Source organism: Chamaea fasciata, unplaced genomic scaffold, assembly GCF_029207755.1.
Source record: "Chamaea fasciata isolate MVZ Bird 193981 ecotype frontalis unplaced genomic scaffold, bChaFas1.0.hap1 SCAF_10, whole genome shotgun sequence".
Classification (NCBI taxonomy): Eukaryota; Metazoa; Chordata; class Aves; order Passeriformes; family Sylviidae; genus Chamaea; species Chamaea fasciata.
Genome location: NW_027094095.1, coordinates 10,487,829 through 10,510,593, shown reverse-complemented (window position 1 = coordinate 10,510,593; position 22,765 = coordinate 10,487,829). Strand labels below are relative to the sequence as shown.

General features: G+C 39.7%; 1 protein-coding gene across 2 annotated transcripts in view; it reads left to right on the top strand.

The window, feature by feature from the left end:
- Positions 1–22,765, top strand: part of DENND1B (DENN domain containing 1B) — a 145,728-nt gene that overhangs the window by 18,613 nt on the left and 104,350 nt on the right. For both annotated transcript variants that reach the window (XM_066192282.1, XM_066192280.1), the window contains exon 3: positions 21,215–21,258. In XM_066192282.1, coding sequence (XP_066048379.1) covers positions 21,215–21,258 — 44 coding nt within the window. The remainder of the gene's footprint in view (positions 1–21,214; positions 21,259–22,765) is intronic.

Below are 22,765 nucleotides of genomic sequence, written 5' to 3'. Positions count from 1 at the left end.
CTGCTCCGAGCTTTCTTTTTGTTGCCAAAGCCTTCCTGTATGTTTAGCAAAGGAATAACACTGAAGTTTATGTTTTGGGTTAAAAATAAAACAAACTGAGAAACTATAGATTCACATTCCAAAAACAAGACAAAGAAGTGATGCCTTCACTTACCCTTTATTAGAACCTATTTTTGGGGAAAAAATGAACAGTTCGTAATCAGAATTCTCTTAAATAGTTTACAAGTGTTACTAGAGGATTATAATCAGTAATCTTTGTCTTAAACTTAGCTGCTGGGCTTTATGGTGCTTGAAATGAGTCATATGTTGTACAGTGGCTTAAAATCTTACTTTCTGTCAGTAGATCAGATCTATAACTCCCATCTTTCGAAGGGGTTTTAGTAACTGAATAATTGAGATTAAAATGACTTGCGTCCTAAAGTGATGGTAGACAAGTCATTGCTTGTGTATCTGTTGGTACTAAGAGGGGGTTTAGATGTACATTTGTGGGTAGTTTACTTTTCTTCATTAGCTGCTTCTAGAATAGTGTGTATTGCATAATTGTTAGATGTTAATTTTACTATGTGCTTGAAGGTCAGGAACAGGAATCAGTTAAAGTATAAGAAAGAACAAGATGCTAAATAAGAGTACCTAGATGAAGACAGGTAAGTCATCTATGGAGGGTGATTCTTAAATATGTGTTGTGTATGTTTGGTTTATCACTGTCCGTAAAATTTTTCTTGGCACATCAGAAATGAGATTTCAATATCAGGAGCTGAATGAAGTAGCCCCTTATCACAGTGCAGTTGGTTCCCTGTTTGTCTGTCTCCTTGTTTTTGGGTTTAATTTTGGTTGCAAGTGTATATGTGGAAGGAATTGTGGCTGAGCTGTTTGTTAAGGAGACGCTCTATAATTTGAAGAACAACAGAAATGTATTCTTAAATTTGACTTCTCTATTAAAAATTTATATTGGAGAGGTTTTGTGCAAAAGAAAGATGTTGCTTCTCATCATCAGGACAAGTAAAGATTCTGGAGTTTTATTCACTGGAGTTGAGTTACCTGTGCATTTCTTGATGTTTAATGCATACGTGATCTCCATGTGAAGGCACGTTCTTTTTTACATAGCTGGTAAAACACTGGTTAATAAAACCAGCTGAAGTTAACCACAGCAGGTGTTGCAATTCAGTGCTTTGGTGATACTGGCCAGCATGACCTCAAGCTGACTGAAATATCCAGGAAATGTCCTCTGAGAGATGCTTAACTCTTCTTTCCAGATCTAACAGCTTAAAATAGGTCTGATGTTGCTGCAAGGAGCTCAGCATGCAGTCTGTGGAAATAAGGCTGCCTGCTTCAACAAAACACCTGAACCCTTAGTCTAAAATCTGCACTGTGTGAAACTTCTTTCCTGCTCGTATCCCAAACGAAACCATTACCCATTTTTTGTGATCTCCAAAAGCATCAGGCCCCCTTTTGCATGTGTGAAAATGTTCTGTCCTTCCTCATTGTGACTGAAAGGGGTTCAGTCTGCCTGGGGAAGGGCCTGGAGGGCTGCCCATCACCTGCTCCTTCCTTTTGTGTCCCTTGTGAGACTCCATTCTTATATTTATAACTGAAAGAAAAATGGAAAATGTGTCAGAATGCAGATTCTAGCCTTCAAGGTAGAGAGGAAAAACTGGGAGGAGCTTTTGCAGGAGTTCATTCCTCTGTGTGTGTGCAGCAGCTGGTGGTGCTCAGCATAGGCGCACTATGCCATGTGTCACTGCCCAAAAACTGCCTTGATGGATGTCACCATCATTTCTCCTGCATGGGGACCCATGGTCACCCGAGGTTTGGAAGCTGGTGAAAACAGACATTTTCTCTCAGAGTGAAATGTGGGCCCATCTTGTGCAAGCACATTGGGGTTTGAGCTCTCTTTATAGCCTTGGCCTTGGCAGCGACCTTGAGCAGTCCTGTCGGTGGCTGTGGTACAGAGTTTGTGAGCAGGTTCCTTCTCTTTGTTTTAAATATGCTACTGTTGATTCCCTTGGATGATAGTTTTTGTATAACAAGAAATAGGGATTATTTATTTCCTTTTCTTCACTTGTGCCATGTTTTATCTCCCCGTCAGCTGTGTCTCTCACCTGAATGTGTTATTTATTGAACCTGCCCATGAGTAGATGCTTTTCCATACCTAGGTTGTTATTTTATATTCTTCTCTCAGTCTTTTTTGGGTTTTGAGGAGAGTGTGGTCCAAGGTGGTGGTGTGCTGTGGATTTCTACAGAAGCTACAGGGAGAATTTTGAAGTGTTCTGATTTTTAAGTCTTCCACGTTAATATTTTTTGTCCTGTCTGTGAGCTGGTATAGAGCTAAAATAAATAACCATTAAAAATCAATTTAAGTTATCATGTTCTTGAGTTAATGCACTGTATTTCTTACTTCCCAGACATTTTGTCATTCTGAAATCAGTTCATGTATATCCTGACAGGACTACATATGTGTGAAAACATACATCTCGTTGAATCATTCTCAGTCAATAGCTGACTTGCATAAGCAAGTTCTTTGGTACCATGAACAGGATTATGGTATTAGATCCTCCGTTGTTTTTCTTCTGTGGCAGCTGTGGGGGGCTGACTTAGGTTTTGGTGTATCACTGGTCAGCTTCAGAGAGTGCTGACTCTCCCCAAGAAGACCTTGTGTGTGAAGAAGGCAGATTGCAGTGGACCTGGGACAGAAATGTATCTGATCAGTGCTGCAGAAGGCAATCCTCTCTAGTTTAAGTACAGTAACTGCTTGTATTGCTATTGTTCAGTATCACTTCTGGAGATTAGTGGTAATTTGATAAGGTTTATACATGGTATCTCCAAGTAGAAGTAGTTCAGCACAAACCTGAGGGTGTTTGTGCTCCGGTGGCAGGGCAGCAGGTGTTGCAGGCAGTGACTCCAGTGTGTAGTACATCTCTCCTTGGGAAGCAGACCAGGCAGTCTTCAGAAAGATCACAGAGCCTAAAACATCAGAAGTTGACTTAAGTACTTATAAAAGTACTAAAGAGATTAATATCCAGCAGTCTCTAGATTTGACAGCTATCCTGTGTGGACTTTTTTTTTTTTTTTTAATGGGTATTACAAGGAACATTAAAATACTTCCTAAGCATGACTGGCCTGTGTGGCAGAGGGAGATGGGGGCATGTGCCTGATGTCTGATATTCCTGAAGACAGAGAAGGTTCTTATCCCCTGATTTCTGCTTCCTTTGCAAATCCAACCTTGTTTGCCTGTTTAGAGAACTGAGATTGTTGTCAGGTCCTTCCTGGATTGTTGCATTTGTATCCAGACTCCCAAATCCCATTGCTTTCCGCATGTTGCTGCCATGACCAGGCACTGTGGGGTGCTGGTAAAGGATAAACGTTGTTGTTTGGTTTTTCCTGTTATGACAAGGATGATTTCACACTTTCTTGTTTCAGCACAAAACATACTTTAAAAAAAAACAAACAACCCCCCCCCCAAAAAAAAAAAACAAACCTAGCACACCCCCTCATGTTCCCCCAATCAATCAACCTATGCCAGACAGCAATTTGTTTGCCTCTTATTTTGAGACACTCTGGCTCTCTTTGCAAAACAGATTGGGGAAATTGTTGAGAGAGATGCATTTCTTCAGCTGTGCCTTATTCTGCTAGCAAAGCCCAGGGAATTCTTTCCAAGTACACACTCAAAAGAGGCAGTAAGAATTCCAGGAAGATGCAAACACGAGTTTTTCTGCAATAATATATTCTTTTCAGAGTTTCAAAACATATCATATGCTTATTCAAATGTTAAAATATTGCTCAGATCTAGATTTTTTCCCTGGCCTACTTGTCTTGGTTTTTTTTTTCTCAAGATGAAAGAAAAGATTTTTATTAATGTTAGTCCACTTCAGTGAACTGTCCTGCTACTGTGGATTATTCATGCTACAGCAATGCAAATGATACAAAGAAACAAAATACAAGTCACTGTAATTTTTTGTTTGTTTTTCCTGGTAAATCCAATGGCTTGTTTGCACTCTAACTTTATAGATACCCTGTCTTACCCACAGTTTTCCTTACAGGTTTTGTTTCATACAGCAAGGCATAAAATGCTTCTGTTGCCATACTACTTTAATTTTATTTGCTGAAGATAACTGGGACAGTGGGCAGTAATTATGCTATGCTTTCGCTTAACTCTGGAAGATACAATTCTTTTTGTATGTCTAGAGTTCTGCTTTAGTGTATCCATAGAGAGTATAAAATTAGGCTCTGCAAATATCCAGAATGTTGGGTGCTTGGATATAATTTAATAATCTGTGTATTATTTTAAAGACACACATAAGCAATAGCTGCTTGCTTATAAAATGCATTTACTGACCCATGAGTTAATTGATCCCTATGACTATTTAAACCTCAGGGCTTTAAAAGTTTTTCTCTTATCTTTATGTTAAACAATGGAAAGTTTTACCGTATGTTCAAATAACGTCTTCATCAGGTTCACAACAGGATACCATAGTTAATTTTCAGTTGAGTGCTTTACAGGATTTTCTTTTTGCTGGCTGGTTGGGTGAAAGTCTAGACACTGAGAGACGAGGCGTTAGAGGGGCCTCACAATATAGTTATTGTGAATGGTAAGTAGGAGCAGCTTCCTCTGATGTACGGACTCCATGCCCAAACCAGTGGTACAAAGGCATAGCTTTTGTTCAGGGGGATAGGGGCTAATCCGAGTGCTGCACACTGTGAAAAACCTTTTATGGAAGGGGGGAAAAACTTGCCTTGAAGGTGAGAGGTCAGCAGTTTAACCTCTGACTACAAAACAAGAGACCAGCGAAGAATGGGACGAACAAGGGGGAAAAATACTTCAAGTACTCCATTCTTTGTTTATCAGAAATGGGTCAAGCAAATGAGTGTCAGGAATGGTTACAGGAGTTCTGATGGGCCACAAGGAAGTCTGAAGATGTGCTCTGGCATAGTTGTGCATTGCTAGAGAGTTTGGAGCTCGCATAGCTCTCTCTTAAATGCCTGATAAAGAGATCCCCAAAACAAAATCAAATCCTTCAGCAGTCCTGAAAAGCACAGACACTGCTCTCTTCCTCCTCAGTTGGTATCAGGTCCTTTTGTTATTACAATTTTTTTTTCTAATTTTCCTTTGTGTAGTTAACATCATTTAGTATTTGGCCTTCTAACTCTTTGCACTGTTTTTTTGGGCTGTTTTTTAAAAATTTGCTCACACGTGTTCAGCAGGTAGTGAGATGGGTCTCTTTTAGCTAAAGCCATGGATCTTTGGGTGGTCAGTGCTATTGTACAACAGCAGGGGAGAGCTGTTTCCAATCCTTGTGCAAAGGGAATATGGAGGCTTTCCCCTCTGATCTCATTTTGGTATTATCAGTGCTGGGAATTTAGTCACAATCCAATTAGAAATGATGGAAGTTATGTTAACTAATAGTTAAGCCTCCCATATTCTCAGGTCCACCCCTTTGGACTAAGGGGTTGTGCTACTCTTGGCTCAGGCTGGGAGAAGATACCAGCAGTGATTAATACACTTGGTGCACTAAAGCTCCCTGCTTGGCATACAACCATTCCTTGTGCTTCACTACATCCAGCCCATGAGAAGCCCTGCTCACCTCCCTCCTGGCCTCTCCCAGCATGCAAAAAAGCAGAGAAGACATAATGCCTTGCTTGTGCACCTCTGGAAGTTTTATACTTCACTGGACATAGATGTATTGTGTATATGAGGTAAATTCCTCTTCCTGCTTCACACAAAGGGATTAAAGCTAGGCTTTGTTGTTGACCCTCTTCACATGTCACATCTTCAAACATTTGCTTATGACCTAGACAGCTTTAGGCCACTTGCATTCAGAGAAGTGATCAGGAACCAGCGGTGTTCCTCAGCAAGTCAGTGGCAGGGGCTCTCAGCACTCAGGGAAATATATTTTGGTGCAGGCTTGGTTTTATCTGTGCTTGGAAATAGCACAGCCTCAGACATTGTGCATCCTTTGACCCTTGGCTGAGTTTAATCTTCTGTTTCTCAATTTCATAGACATCCATCTTTCTTCTTTTTAAATATTTTAGGAGTAAATTCATCAGAAAGGTGGTACTAAGTATACTTCCGTGATCTGACACATCTTCAAATGAGAAAGAGACTTCATTTTTCTTGCATTCCTTAGGAACTCTGTTGGGTTCACTGATTTTAAAATACAGCATTTTAGCAGAGACCTTGTTAAACATGCAGAGTTATTTAGTATGTAAATCTTAAATGAAGGGCTTAGGATTGTGGCTCTTGCTGGAATAACCTGAGCAGGTGATTTTCATAGCTATTAAGTGAAAGTAAAATGAGGAACCCTTTATAGTCTTTTTGCCTTGTTCCTAATGGGTTAGTTTTGTCACTTTATGAATTGCGATCTTTTGGGCTTTTCAGATTTGATGGGATCAAATAGTGTTCTCAAGCTAAATGACTGACATTTTTGCCCTTGGGGAATCACCAGAAGTTAAAATATTGATGTATTTTAAAGTAGGCACCTTTCATTTTAGTCTGTCAAAGTTTGGAAAATAAGAAAGAGAGTTTCTTTCCTCCGTAATTATTTCTTCTGCAATCTTGAAAAGGAATCTAAACCTCTTCTTTAATGGCCCTTTAAGATCATTGAGTCCAACCCTTAACCCAGCACTGCCAACTCCACCACAAACCATGTTCCAAAGCACATCTACATGTCTTTTAAATACCTCTCAGAGATGGTGACCTCCTCACTTTACTGGGCAGCCTGTTCCAGTGCTTGACAACTTTTTCTGTGAATAATTTTCCCTAATAGCCAATCTAAGCCTCCCCTGGTACAACTTAAGGCCATTTTCCTTTGTCCTATCTCTTGTCACCTGGGAGGAGAGACTGACCCCCTACTTGCTACACGCTCCTGTCAGGCAGTTCTGGACATCTCTAAGGTCTCCCCTGAGTGTCCTTTTCTCCAGGATAAACACCCCCAGCTCCCTCAGCTGCTCCTCATCCAGACTTGTGCTCCAGACCCTTGCCCAGCTCCATTGCTTCTCTGGCCACTGTCCAGACCCTCAATGTCCTTCCTGAAGTGAGCAGCCCAAAACCAAACCCAGAGTTCAAAGTGACGCCTCACCAGTGCCCAGTACAGGGGGACAATCCCTGCCCTGCAGCTGCTGGCCACACTATTCCTGATCCAAGCCAGGATGCCCCTGGCCTTCTTGGCCACCTGTGCACTGCTGGCTCTTGTTCAGCCACTGTCACCCAGCACTCCCAAGTCCTTTTCCATCAGGCAGCTTTCCAGCCACTCTGCCCTCAGCCCGTAGCATTGCATGGGGTTACTGTGGCCAAAGTGCAGCACCTGGCACTTTGCTCTGATTGAACTCCATGCTGTTGGCCTCAGCCCATTGATCCAGCCTGCCCAGATCCCTCTGCAGAGCCTTCCTGCCCTCCAGCAGACCATCACTCCTGCCCAAGACTCCTGCCCAGCTAGGTTACGTTTTTAAACTTACTGTCGGTGGACATGATCCCCTCGTCCAAACCATTGATAAATACATTAAATGGAATTTGCCCTGAAGAAAGGAGATACACTTTACATTTTTAGGCAGAATGTTATTCTGTGGAATTTGCCTAATCCTCTGTGGCTTGACAAGAATGAAAAAATTAAGCAATAATAAATCATTTGGGACAACTTGTTAAAATTAAGATGTGATATTTGCACATCCATGATTCTTGAAATCTATTTTTAGTATTTTCAGAAATTGGTGTACTTTCCCTGCTCTGGAAAGTTCAGGGATTTTGTTTATCAGAGTGATGGAAGTCTCAAGATAAGAGAGGAGTTATCTGAGGCGTGCTTGAGAGAATGTATGTCTTTGTACTTGAAAAGTGCAGCAATATTTTCGTATCCCATGGGGGTTTTTTTACTAATTATAAAAACAATGAATTAAAAAGATGCTATAAGGAGACATCTTTTTTTATGCAGACATAATTTACAAGTGCATTCTGTTCCATTGATTATGAAATTTTCAGCATGAGGGATTACGATTAGTCTTTATTAATAAAAAAATGGAATTAGCTGTCTTAAAGTAAAGCAACTTCTGATTTCTCTAGCTGCATATTGAATTGTTGTTGATGAGAAGTGTATGCGCATGGTTTTTGCTGCAGCAATGCAGGAACTGGCTTGTTTGAGAGCATTCTAATGTTTCCTCCAAAAATTCTTTTACATCTCTAGTGAAGCTTGGTTGGCACCTGTGATTAAGTCTTAGTGTTCTTAGCCTTTTTTGTTTTTCTGTTAAATGACCAATGAGACAATGGTACCGTTTATTTAGGCTCACCCAGACATGACTGTCATTTCCTTAGATCAGCAATTATTTTGATTTCAGCTTTTAGCATTGATTCCAGCTGTACACTGTGCCAATCTAGGTTATTACAGACATTTATAGAGCTCAGCAGTGCTCCATTAGGTGAGTGTCTTTCATTTTCAGAAACAAAACAAAGAATAAAGAGAAAAGCTCCATGTAGTTACCAAGTTGTTACCAAACTTTATAGATCCATTGAGCTCTCCTCTTAAGCCTTTCAGTGGTGAACCTGCAGCCATGGCAGCAACACTGTCTTGCTGGTGGAGATGGAGAATGTGCAGGAGGACAAAGCATGGGTGTGAAATGACTCGAAGTGTTTAGTGATATGGGGCTTGTGGGCTTGTTTAATCAGCTGCATCAAGGAAGAAGCTGAAGGCCGTAGAGAATGGAAGCCAGAATAGCACAGCCCTTGCAATAGCATCAGACCCTTCCATGCAAACACTGAACATGGAGAATTTGGGCAGTGAGAGAAGGGCAGTGGTTGAGAGGAGAACTTTTAATGAAAATTTTCATACAGATTAATGTAACAGAATGTGTAATGTTACGTGCAGTGCTGTATGTTTTGGCTCCTTGTGTATTCTGTGTGTAGACAGCTGTTACTCTTGTGCAGGTTTATAGGTGCATTTGGAAATATTAGCACCAGATTTATTTGGTAAATCGATATTTTCAGATGAGACATAACCCTAATTTATGCTGTTGTTGATTTATTAATAAATCTTTCCTTGTTCTTTCACATCAATAATAAAAATATAATTTTCCACCTTGCAAATTCTGACTGCTGTATGGTGCATACACAGGCATTACTCATGCTCTCCCTGGCCTCATCTCACTTCTTTCTGCTGTAATGCTTTAAGGAAAGTAAAATGAAAACCCTCATTACATAAGAGGCAGAAAGGTTCAGTTCAAACATATGGATGGCCCATCATTCTGCAAAGCTCTCTTCCTGTAGTTTTTGTCTTCCCATCTGCAACCATCCCACTGCTCTTCCAAGTGTGTACAGGACTGTTTTCTTTCTTTCTCCTTTCTACTCTGTGTGGTGGGCAGCACTCCCTGGGCTGCTGCTTTGCCTCTGTAAGGGGGTGATGGACCATCTGGGGCCTGCCTTGCCTGCCTGGTGTGTCCTGGTTTTCCAACCAGCAAAGCAGCCGGCCTGGGCTGAGCTCACACCCACCAGCGGAGCCGTGTCACCTCACAGGGTGCCTTTGTTGAAGTAACTGCTTCTGACAAAAAAGTTTTTGTACTTTTGGAACAGCTAGTTTGAATGCAGACTGCTGAAATGGGAGAAGGCAGCTTCTGACCTTGCCTTCTGGAAAGGCTCAATTTACAAAGGATGTGTTGAGTTCTGACCCCTCTTGGGCCATGTGAGTGCAGCATGTTGGTTTGAACTTTAGCTTTTTCTATTAGAGTGAAATATATTGTCTGCTATTATCACACTGTTAAATTAATTTTCACTGTTTTGTGCGTGATTTATTTGAGATTTCACTGGACAAAGCAGGCATCAGGCATTGAGGTTTTTTAAGATAAAACAACATTGCACTTTAACTGCATCACCTTACTTTGTAATGGGATGTAAATTAAAGTCATGCATCTACATCACCCTTCTACTTTGCTATTCTGAATAGATAGTATACTGCTTATTCACTGAATTATGTCATACCAAGAATCGTCCTGGAGAGTTTCTTGGTTGTTGAATGTGCCTTGGGATTGTTAACTTGGAACCCAGATCTCATGCCTCAAGGGCTGCAGGACACAAGACCATTCTGTTACAGCCTCTTAATTTCAGGTTGCTGTTTACATCTCTGATTTTGCTGACCCCTCTCCAACACATAATTGAAAATTTTGACCTGGGTAACTGTAAACACCTGTGAGAAAACCTTTTGTCTTGCCTTTCCTTGTCTTACATAGTTGTGTGGCTTGTGCTTTAAAATAACTAAACTTCGCCCCCATGGAAATGTCCCTGTTTTAATGCCCTTTCTTCTGAATCAAAAAAAAAATTAGTTTTTCAAAGACATCATGATATAAGGGAACGTGAAATAACTGACTTGAGGCCATGCAACAGGTAACTGGCAGGACTGAAAACACTGTGCTTTTTCTAATTCCCAGTGCACTGTGCTGCTGGCTGGGTCTGTGTTCAACCTCTGCTGAAGGGACCAATATTGTTAATGCAGCTCAACAACAGCACCACATTTCCTTCTCTTTCTATCCACTTTGTGATTCTTCAGAGTTTTGAAACAGATGGAGAGAAGGGTGCAGAGATTTGTACTCTCTGTGTCAGAGTTTATTTTACTAAAAGATCGATTTTTTTTTTTTTTTCAGTTAGAAGATGCTGAAGAAATAAATTGCATTAGCCTTCTGCCATGTTCCCTTTTAAAAGGCTTAGTAAGGGAAAGGTGCCCAGTTTGGGAACATCCCTGGGAGGGGTGTGATATGCAGCCTCTTCTCCTTTTCTGGAAGGTGCTTGGTGGGGATCAGAATGACCAGTGTTCCCTGGGAAGTCAGGTGCCAAAGTCACGGTGCCTCTGCCTGAGCCGCTGGGTCTCAGCGTGCATTGTGTGTGGTTGCTGCCTTAGAAATGTCTGGTAGACCCTTTCCTAATGTTTTGTTTGTTTTCTGTGGAACAAACCCAAGGTTTGGTGATTCTGTGAGAGTGGTTTGGTGAGTGACTGGTATGTCTTCATTAGCTGCAAAAACTAATCCTAGAGGTGATTGGTAACATAAATGCAAGTGTAAAGGTTGTTTTCTGTAGCCTTTTTCTGAGCATGGCTCTTGGGTAGTAAAGCATGAGTGCTTCATGACAGGGGAGATCTCAGCTGTTGGTGTAACAGTGATCTTTCTGTAAGCAATCTCTTAACCTGCTCTTTGTGTTTTGTTCTTATCAAAAGTTTAGTGTTAACTTTTAAAGATCGGTATGGGAAAAATGTCAAAACACTGATTTTCAGCTGCATGCTGCCTGCCATAGACGTATCAGGGCTCAATGCTTGTGGGCCTGCCTCTAAAATATTTTGTTGCTGGTTCTTGCTCACGTGGAGGGCCCTTGGGACAGATGGCCCCTTGCCGTTGATGGTTCGATTACAGCGATCACCCACAGCTTCTGAAGAGTGCGAAGAAAAGAAATTGCTTTCTTTGTCAAGGTGTTTTCATTTCAATTCTCACCCATTAGCCCTGTTTGGTTAAGTTTTGAATTACTCCATCAGGTGACGGATGAGTTTTATTTTTCCCCCTGATGATATTAAAATAGATTTGGGGTAAGATGGAAAGGAAAGGCAAAAGAAGATTTGTGCTTATTGATCAGTGCTCCTTCATCTTTGTTCTGACTTAATGTGTCATGGACAACAAAGATTTAAATGAACACTGAATCAGAATATGCTAGAAAATACATATTTTAAAATGAGCGTCTGAACTGTTTACATATATAGCAAACTGTATGTACACTATGGCTAACCAACATAGTTGTTAGAATTCTGGGGTTTTGTGTAACCAAGGTTTATGATTGTTTTAGTTCACATATATAAAATGATGAAATGTTGGTTTATATAATTACAGCTTTTGAAGTCGGATATGTTTCAGGTGTAATGCTGGAAGATATTCAGAGGAGTAGAAATCTTCCAGGCCAGGTCCTGATTTCCAGTACTGTTCCACTTCCATACCTTCCTACCGTGGCTAGTAAGCAAAATGTGAAAGGTTTGAATTTCATGTAGAAAATGCAATTTGTCATTGGAGAATGAAAAAAGGATAAATAATTTGAAACTATGCTTTTCAAACATAGTTTCTCACACATGAGCAGAATATCATTGCACAATTCCTAGTCTTGTTTCACAGCATAATCATAGAGATGGGGTGAATACATGATACAGTAGTATCTATATTGATTAAATAAAATGTCATAAATAATCTAGAGTAGAACAATGAAAAGAGAATCTAGCCCCTTCTCCCTGTAGCTGTCCTTGGTTGTAAAGACAGTGTCAGTGGGATTGCTCTTCGAGATATTATGTATTGCATTATTGCTCTGGCCTTTAGGTAATTTGTCCCTGTACGTTGTTGAGTAATAAGTAGTTACTTACCTGTTAATTACTGAGTAATCACATTTTACTGCTTGTGCTAGTCAGTGTTTAAGGCAAAGGGCATAATTTAGTGGGAAGTTGTGCTTCCAAGTACCAACAGTTGGGTTGTGCCCAGGATGTGGTGCTCACCAGCGGAAAGTGGAAGGAATGTTGCTGCACTGTTCAGTCAAGAAGTGATGTAAATAGACAGTCATGATATCATCTTTGGCCAAGAGGGAGTTCTCCTGCAACGCTCATTTTTTCTTGAAACAGCTAAAGACTGGACTAATTTCTTCTTAGAGAAGAAAACTTGCAGAAGGATTAAGATTTTGGTTTAATTTTTTATTGCTTTAATTTATTTTTAAGGCATGTTAACTCTAAGTATTTTTTTGCATTGTTTTTGGAAAACGTTTGTCAAAAATGGCTGGGATATCACTCTGTGTTTTCTGCAACCAATCAGTTTGCTTTACAGGGTCACATATATTCCTGGTTTCATGTCCAAGCTGATACCAAATTTGTATTTCTTGGAGTAAATCAGGAGCCAGTAACTAATTTATCCATAATGTACTGAGATGTAGTTTTTGTTATGTGCCAAAAACTTTTTGATTTTTTTTGTATGCAGTGTGTGTGGATTCCATAAAGCAAATATTACACTGCAGTCTGTGAGATAAAATGGTTGTCTCTGATCAAACATCACTGACATGGGAGAGCAAGTGATGGTCTATCCCCAAAGTGTAGTTTGCAGGGCAGGAGTTTTGCTTCTTCTGAATTTGCTTAGTACATATTGCTTGGTAATAATGTACTTGAACTTCTCTAGGATTTTCTTAAAATCAGTGTTGCATATTTCCTAATATAGGAAAGTTTCATGTAGCCCACAATATTTTTTAAGATCTTTAAGTCCCATATCTTCATTTAAAACGAAGAAACTCCTGCACAATGTCTGTTTGCAAGGGAGTGTGGCAAGTTACTTTTTCTTGTGGGGAGGGTGTAAATCTTCTGTTTGGTGCGAAGGTGAATGCTCTTAGTCTTCCTCTTTTTGGTTATTGTTCATTTCAGTAGATCACAGCACAGCCTGTCACCTTTAAATTTCTTTGAACAAGAGACCCATGGACAGCAAAAGTAGTTTCGTAAACCCTCCTTAAACATTAGCAATGACTGGAGACAGACATGGTGCCCACTTGCTGCTTCTTCTCCTGCCTTAGTTCTTAGATCCTTGTTCTCATGATTCACTCGTGATTACAACCTTGAAGTAGGAAAATGAAGAATAACACAGCTTCTAAAGGCACACAGTTGTTGCCATACTTTACAAGGTCATTCTAAAGACTTACCAGGTAAAAGAAACCCCTGCTTATCTCTTGAAGAGACCAAATAAAGGCTGAACATACTCAATTTATCTGTGCACTATCTGTGCAATGAACTCTCACCCTGATTAAGGTTTTAGCCTGAAGCATGGCTAATAGCATTGCAGCCAAAAGAACCCTTTCTTTCTGTTTGTAGTAAGCTGAAATGACTTACTGCTCGTCCTTCAGTGGGACAAATTCTTGAGCAAAAAGGGATTGACCTGCAGCTCTGAAGGAGATGTCAAATTGTGGCTAGAACTTTTAACTATCTCCCTGCCTGTAAAAGGGGAAGAAGTACTTATTTCCTAGTTCAAGTGCCTTACAGACAGGGAAATCCAAAAGACTGGAGGAAGTTTTGGGTCCAAAACCTGACCAAGTCCTTCTTCTCTACAGTGTACTTTGCTAAGCCTTGTACGTGATTAGTTGGAAGGTCAGGATTTGCAGTGTCCTCACATTTCTGAAAACCTCAAGGAACCTTTGTCGCATAAGTTTAAAAGTAGAAATATTTGAAAATAATTCTGTGATGAAGCATACAGTCAGTGAATCTCGTGTGTGGCTTTGCAGCCCGATGTAGACATGTCAGATTCTCACACTTCAGACTGGCTGGTGAGCTGTTAATGCCTCGGTGGGGCAGCAATGGCCAGCACCTAAAAGCCGTGGAGTTGCTGTGACGTGATGCCATGAGGGGCTGGCTGAACTGGACCCACTGAGTTCAAGTGCAAGTGGTTTTTGTGGGGAGTAGAGAAGATCATGGTGTGTGCGCTGTGTGGTGTTTGTTAAGGCTGACTGACTCTTAGTCCCTTGCACCTTTTTTCCCCCCATGTTTTAGAAACAAACTTCTGGATTTCCACAAACATGATGTGGGCACTGGTACCCTGAAATCATTTGCTATGTATTATGTGTTTATAGGAAGATGTAATTAAATTCTTATTAAATTGATAAGTCCATGTGTAATTTGTGTTACTTGTGACTGGGAGGATTTTTCAAACATACCTTCTACAGAAATTACTTCAATTGCAGGTGTTATTTACTACAGTCAAAAACAGTTCCTTAGGACAGGATTCCTCACGGAAGGAAGATGTTTTCATGTTGCCAGTAAGGTCTTTGCAATCATGTTTCAGAACCTGATACAAAAATCGTGTTTCTGATTGGCAAATGTGCAGTCACAGACGCACAGATTACAGCTGAGGTGGCTGTAACTGAGGCTGTAAACTGTTACTTTCCATTTTCCATTTCCCAAAGGTCAGTATTTAGGGCGGGTTCATTGACTCTGTTGTCATTTAGTTCACACTTTACTTTCCATGAGGAAAGTTGGAAGGAAAAATGTCAGAAGTCACACACTACAAATATCACCTTTGATGCCAGTGTGAGATGGGTGCCTTCAATGCCTAAATAATTTTTCAAAACGGGGCATAAGCTTTGCAACCAGTTGAAGACAAGGCAGAGACCACTGGTGTGGGTGAGGGAGAGGAGACAGGAGACACTGGGCTGCAGTGGCTTATTTTGAAAGGCAAGTTCCACCTAGAGACCCTGAAGAATCTCAGTGTATTCGTATATAGCAGGAAAACCTGGCAAATTTAATTACTGGAACTCATTAACATTATTCTGTAACCAATGTTGTCAATGACGTCATTTTTGTCTTGTTCCTTTGCTGTTTGCTGAAGTAGGAACTGATTGAAATTGTGGAGGCAGTTAAGGAAGGCACAGTTGTGAGTAAAAGAGTTGGAGGTGCTAGATTGTTAAGATTTGATCGAGCTTTGTAAATATGTTTTCTTTTGCTACGTGATTTGTATAAAAGTGTACTTAAAGGCACATTCTCTAGTGGCATCTTCATTCGCATGTAGTCTTTAATCTGACAGATTTTAGGTGCCTGACAAGTCAGTGACTGTTTCTTAGTTTCAGTTTTTTAGAATCAGATTGCTTCAATTTAATTTGTTCTTGTTCTTTCTTTTGATTACTGATGTTTGGAAAATACTGTAACTCTCCTCCCCTTTTCTATGGCATCCTGCTCTTCCTCCTGCTGCTGGCTGGTGCTCCACTTTGATCCCCCAAACCAGGGAGCCCAGATCTTCTGGCAGCAGGGCCTCCCATTCTATTCCATTTTTGGCACTTCATGTTCGAAACTGTTAACAGGCAGGTTTTAATATGATATACAGAAGTCTTTTTTTTTGCAAGAAAATATTTTTTTATGTGAATGCTGTTTTTTTAATCAGATGATTTCATCTATAAAACCCCTTGGGCTGCACATTTTGGTTAATTTCTTATTTTGTTTCTGAATCACTGTTGTAGTGATTTGGTTGAGTATTAAATACTGTATTGATACAAATGCATCATGAGAATTACTTTTGAGAGTTTCTGGAAAATTATTTTAAGTTTGTAAGAGACCTTTGGTTTTGAACAATAGCATTATCATAATCTTAGAGAACTAATTTTTTATTGCTGAAAACTACTTAGTCCAACAAAATCCATTCTGCTTATTGCTTAAATATGTGTTTATAAAGCTGTTCCTTGAAATAATTATAGGTAATTTCAGATTTATTAATTACATTCTCATGTTCACATAAGGAAAAAAAATGTGGCCCTTGTTTTTTCCAGACAAGAAAGAACAGTCTGCAATAAGCTTTGCTTTGCTACCTTCCTTTTCCTCATATTTCTTTCCCCTGCCCTTAACTTCTGGCCCCAGTCTCTTCTTTCCCCTCTGCATTGACAGCTTTTTTCCAATGAAAATCTGTACAGCATCAGAGAAAATGTAAGTAGAAGAATACTGAGCAGTTATCCATTCCTCTACCCCAAGCATGACCAACCCTGCTTGGCAGTCTTTTTGTCTGTTCTGCTCAGTTCAGCTAACAGGGATGAAGATTCCTCCTCTCTCCAAAATATCAGACTACTCATTAATCTGTTTCATTTTACATTAGCTGTGTTTCCTGTCTGAAATGTTCTGCTAGAATGTACTGTTTCTCTAATCTACTCTGTCATGAGAAATAGTACCTTTGTATTTTCTTAGATTTGTTACAGAAGTTAAACTGTGTTAGAAATAGTTTTCTTGAAACTATGGAGGACATGCTTTATGACCTTGCCTCTACAGGAATAGATTTTTGGAGAGAAATTACCTTGAGGATCTGCATATGTTTTCCTCTCATCTTAGTGGGTGTCATACTTACCTGCCTGTGTCTTCTGGAGCAGTTCTAGATTACGATATCTTGAATGCTCTTTTTTTAAGCATTGCATGTGACTCGCTTTTCTCCTTGGAATTTTACTGCACTCTGTTGGGACCTCAGCAAATCTTTCCATGATTGTTTCTCATCTGGCTCGTACCAAGGGAGATGTCCTTTCCAATGCTGTAGGATATTTAGCAAAGGAATTTTCAAGTATTACTGGCAGGTGCTGAGATTTATGTCCTGGATATGGTAGGCATAAGAAAAAGTGCTGTTTGTACATGGAAATATCCATTTACACATGCAACAGTATATACATTTATACATGTACCACACAAACTGTTTTATGTGTGCACTTGACAATTTCCTCTTACTAGTACATTTACTTAGAATTGGTGCAAACTATTTGTCCTGAAAAGTCTGTTAGAAAAAGTGAATGAGGAGAAATTCAGTAGTTCCTCAGCTGACTACAACAACAGCTCTTTCTGAGCAGTTCTCATCCTCTCACCCATAAAATCAGCATAAAATTGACCTAACATTGCCAGATCAGTCAGGGTATCTGGAAAGTAATCCTCAGGGAAAAGAAAATTCAGTCTTTGTAAACCTGAAGATAGAGTGCATAAAGTTGCAGAATTGGATTATACTTTCTCTTTTTATTTCTAAATCAGTACCCTTTTGTTTCTTCCTTTGCAGTCCTTTTGAGAAGTTGCCCCAAAGATGTGTCAGATGCTTCCTGAGCCTAGCTCCAAAAGCAGAAACCAACAAAATCTTTTGAAGAAAATCTCCAATCCCAGACTTGGATAATTATCATAAAATCCTGAGGCTTTTTAAAGGTGTTAGGGTTTGGTTTCAGAGAGTAAAGGCATAAAAAGAATATAGTAACTTTTCTTTTTTTGAAGCACAAGTCACATCAGGTTTTCTTACTTAATAAATGTATGGCAAGTACCTACTAAAATAACCAGTTAAAAGCCAGTAATAACAGCTGCAAAACCCAGCTCAAAGCAGTTGGACAAGTCTTGAAGGCATGTAATTTTTGCTGAGTGTAGCACTGAATGTTTTTCTTGGATTGAGTTAGCAATATTTTTTTTTCACGTTGGCTCTTTTTTGTTTTCATAAAGGAGTATTAAAAGCATTGTTCTTCCTGTTTAGATCCCATATATTTAATAATCCTCTAATGATATAAATATCCTTTCATGATATGAAAGTGCATGTTGTTATACATATAGTTGAGTGAACTGGAATTTACTTTAGATTTGTTTTTACCATTTCAAGTGAGACTGGAGTAGTATGTGAGAGCCTTTGTATGAAGTGAAGATGGCAAGTTGAGTAGGACACTAAATTAAAGTTTTAGGGTTTTTTTTTCTCTATTGGGTTATCAGGGCACTAAAAGAACTTATTGGGGCTATTGATCTTGTTGCCTGTAGAGAGAGGGTGGCCCTGTGAAATGCTGTTAGCTCTGTTGGCACCTCATTGATGTGTAAATGTTTTGACCCCAAACACAAAGTTTTGCTTAATTATGAGATCGTACTTTGCTCATGATTGCGACCTTTTAAAATAACAGCTGGAGGTTTTGCTGTAGTGATCTGCTTCCTATTTTGAAGCCTGGCAGTTACATTTGCACTAAGGACAGTGAAGGAAAGAAATTATATTCCTGTCCGATTTCAGAAACTCCAGTGATGTTGTTACTGTGTTGCTAAAGCATTCACTATACTGAATGTTTCTCATGTAACTGTGCTTCGCATCTGCCAAAATCATCTGCCTGGCTTCATTGCTGGGAAGGGACGATGTTGCCAAGCTCCTGGCTGGCGATGCTCCAGCAGCCCGGCCTCACCACAGAGCGGTCCCCTCACCTCCTCGCAGGCCATAGCGCTGGGGTTGTGCAATAGAAGCAACTAGAAATGGTACTGTGAGACTTGGGAAGTTGTGAACAAGAAATGGGTAATAAGAAATGGAAGTAGAGGCAGCTGGTAACCAGCTTGTATTGCATGAGCTGTAGCAAATGCTTGATGCTGGAGTGCTGCCGCATGAAGCAGTCCTGCTTTCTTCTCACCACAGCTCCCTATTCCCCAGTTTTTCTTCCTTTTTTTCTGGCGCAAACCCAATGGTTTTGGGGAACTGATGTAGTTAACGCTGACCTGAAAAGTTTCAGACAGTTGGTTTGATCTCGGTCAGTTCCCTCATCTGGCTCCGTGTAGCTGTGACAGTCTGCACCAGCAGGAGACAGACAGGGCTACAGCTTCACCAACAAGTACCTGGGAGTGGGAGTGCACAGGGATTGCTCTTTCGAAGAGAAATTTATGCTTGAAATGTTTGTGGACATATGGCATTAGATTTACAAGCTCTGTTCAAGTACTTTTTGGATTCTGCAAGTTTTCAGTGCTTTTTAGCAAGTAATTTATGGATTACTTAACATGGAGTATTTGATATGTTACCATACTTGCTACTCCTTGGATTTATCCGGGATCACTATTGATATGTAATTGCTTTCTTTTTCATGGTACTAATTTGGAATAAAAACAAGAGCTCTCTTACAGGATAGTCAAATTCCTCTTGCACGTGGTCATTTTAGAGATTTGTTTGCAGTTTAGGTACACACAAAATAGATTGGGGAAAAAAGGTCTCTGTTCTAAGTGCCTGTATTTATTTGTCCTCATATTCTTTTAACTGTAGCATCTGTTTTGTATCTGCCTTCAAAATTTCTTGCTCCCCATAGTAATGGAGGAAGATTCCTCCTGCAAAATACACACATTTTATTAAATAATAACTGCAGAACCCTTCCTGGATGTTCTTAGGAGAAAAAACAAGCTTGCCCAGCCATTAGAGTCAAATGCCTCAATTTTTATTGAAAATCTCACTTAGATTTGAGTTGGATACAAATTAGGTCTAAATTGCATGGAGTTGATTGACAAGTTGAATTTTGTAACACATTTGAAATGTATGTTCTACTGTTGGCTTAAGATCTGGCCTGGGCTGAAGGAGGAATGCTGACTTCAGTCTCCAGCTCCTGGTGGCTGGGCCAGCAGCAAATGTGCACGTGCGTCAGCTCCGTGCTGGACAGTAGGATTTGAGATCAGCAGCTGGGAATGGCAACACCAGCAGTGGCGTTTCCCCTTCTCATTAAGTTTCCAGTTTGCACCAGCAAACATATGTGGGATCCGAAGAAGAGTAGAAACCTCTGTACTTTACCAAAAATGGAGAACCCTGTGGTTCTGATGTCAAACCTAGCAATGAGAAGGAAGTTTCTGAGTTATCATGCAGTGCTGGTGTTAGAGCCTGAAGTGGAAATCGGAATAGTTTCCGAGACATTGGCTTCTTGGAAGGCAGGAGTGCAGCAGCTCCTGAGGCAGACAAGAGGTGGCAGTTCCCATCAGGCAGTGTCTCCTGGCACTTACTGTTGTGTTTCTCTTTCATTTTCCTGCCCTCGGGCACGCCGAGCTGCTGCTGGCCGCGTGGTCAGTGGCGGGAGGATCCGCCTGACCACAGCTGGGGCAGAGCAGAAATGAGAGCGCTCTGCCTCTGCTGCAGGCTTTGGCACTGCCCTGGGTCTCCCTTGCAGGAAGATGGATAATTTCACTTTCAGCAGATGGACTAACACTGCTCCTAATCTGCTGTTGAGAAACCTGTGAGGCTTCATGGGTGTTTGTGGCCATATAACAGTAGCACCTTGGGAAGGGTTTGTATCAAAGGAGATTAACAGCTCTGGGGGCCGGATGAAGATCATAATTTGTGTTTTTGTTGAAAGGTTATGATTCCCATCGTTGTGATAGAGGCTTTCAAAACAATATTAAGTGTAGACTAATATGTAGCCTAAAATAAATAATAGTGATTATAATTTGCAGTTTACTTGAGGTTAATGAAAACTTGGAGGTATTATTGAAATGCTGATTTTAAATGGCTCTGAACAGAAAGTACTGAAACATGCTAGCTCTTCTAAACTCTTCCTTGAGGATGCTGTTACGTTGGTATTATCCTTAAAATCACAGAGGATGTTTTTCTGTACTTTTATAAAGGCCTTTTTTCCCCCCCTTATAATTTCCTGTTCTTTTTCCCTGGGATGAAAAGAGGTTTTCTATCTCTTAATTGAATTAAAAAGTGAAAATTAAATGTGCCTAAAGAATGAGGTATTCCAGGAATAAAGAACTGAATGTGAAAAGAGTTCGGTATATTATAACCTGCTGCCATATGTAAAACAATAAACATACAGTTTCATAAATATGAAATAAATCTTTTTAATAATCCAGTATCTTCCTTAGTTTTTAGATACGTTTTTGCACTTGCCTCAAATCTTGACGCTCAGCTGACCCTCTCTTTAATATTAATGTACTCTGACTGTAATACTCTGTTCCTTTGCCTCTGATTAATGCTGTCTGTCAATTATTTACAGATCCAGTGGTACTGTGGAAGTTCCCGGAGGACTTTGGAGACCAGGTTGGAAACATGAGATTGAACTTTTTTTTTATGTTAGAATAATAATAAAAAAGCTCTTCTATTCAGCTGTGGAGAGGCAGATGCTAATGATAGCAGGGTGGAAGTCTTCACCCAACTAGTGGCTTGGTGATTAGATTGCCTCTGTGACAGGAATATGCAATAGCAGTTGTAGAACGTGGAATGTCCTGCTAATTCTCTGTATCACCTTATTTTTGATATAAAGTATTTTATCAGGTGGTCCTGTTGGACATGTCGAGTTTTTATCTGTTTTGAATTGGAAACGTGGAAAAAATTATCAATAAAACTTTACCAAACATTGATTTTATAAAAAAACCCACCAGAACAAAAATCTTGAAGAGCTACCCATGTATGTCCTCTTAATGTCAGAATGTGTGCATTCCATTCCTTTAATCCTTTTCAATGCAAGATTTTAGATAGTTGTTTAATAATATTTTAGTGATACCCTAGTTATTTGCTTGGGAAAAAAAAAAAATCCTCAGACCCTTATAAGAGACTGAGCTAAAGTTACTGATTCTGAAAGTGTGAAAATCCTATATTCTATCTATAATTAATCCTCAAAGGAAAGTTTATACATACAGGACTGATGGATTATTTCACTGTTTGTAGTGACAGCAAGCTGTTAATTAGTGTGTTGGGTTTTTTGCCCCATGACTATTTTATGAAAGTTATTAATATTAAACTTTAATGAAATTACTAAATTTTATTATTTCAACAACTTCTACAAGAGTTTCTTGGATGGGAATATTTTTGTTTTCATTAAAAAATACATAAAGCAACTAAATAGAATAAATATCTCTGTTTCAATGGCTTCTTTACCTCTTGTTTTTATACTAGTAGTGAGGCAAACATATTCTTCATTGGTAATATCACCACAGTGGATGATCTGGAAGTGTTGTTGTACAGTAGATCTTGATAAATTGTTGATTTTTTTTAAAAAAATCAATAATACAAGATTCTGTAAAGAGAGCTATGAGGTGATTCATGATGAAAGGAATAAATATACAAACACAAAGTAGGATGTCTGGTTAGGGAATAGCATCAGTCAGAAATGTGCAACCTGAAAAAAAATGACAAATGAGCAAAGTGTGCTGTTATGTGTTCTCAGCTAGGCATTCAGCAAGTTTTGATAATTATCCTGGCTGCAGAATGATCATCTTCATTGTCATTTAAATTCTTTTTTTCTAGTTTGTTTTGTTCTTTTTCCCCAAGAATGATTTGGTCTTTAAAAAAAAAAAAAAAAAATATATATATATATAAAAAGGAAGAAAAGAGAAATTATGTATGAAGAAAAATGGGAGCTTATTCAGCAAGTCGAAGGTTATTCAAAGAACAGCTGGTGTAGAAAAATGATTAGAAGATGAAGCCCACTAAAGACTGGAGGGGAATCATACAAAGATGCAATAGACACACCTAATCTATAAACACCAGAGGCCTCAGGCAGCACTCTGCCTTTGGGCTCTGGAAAACCTGTGCCTGCACATTGTGG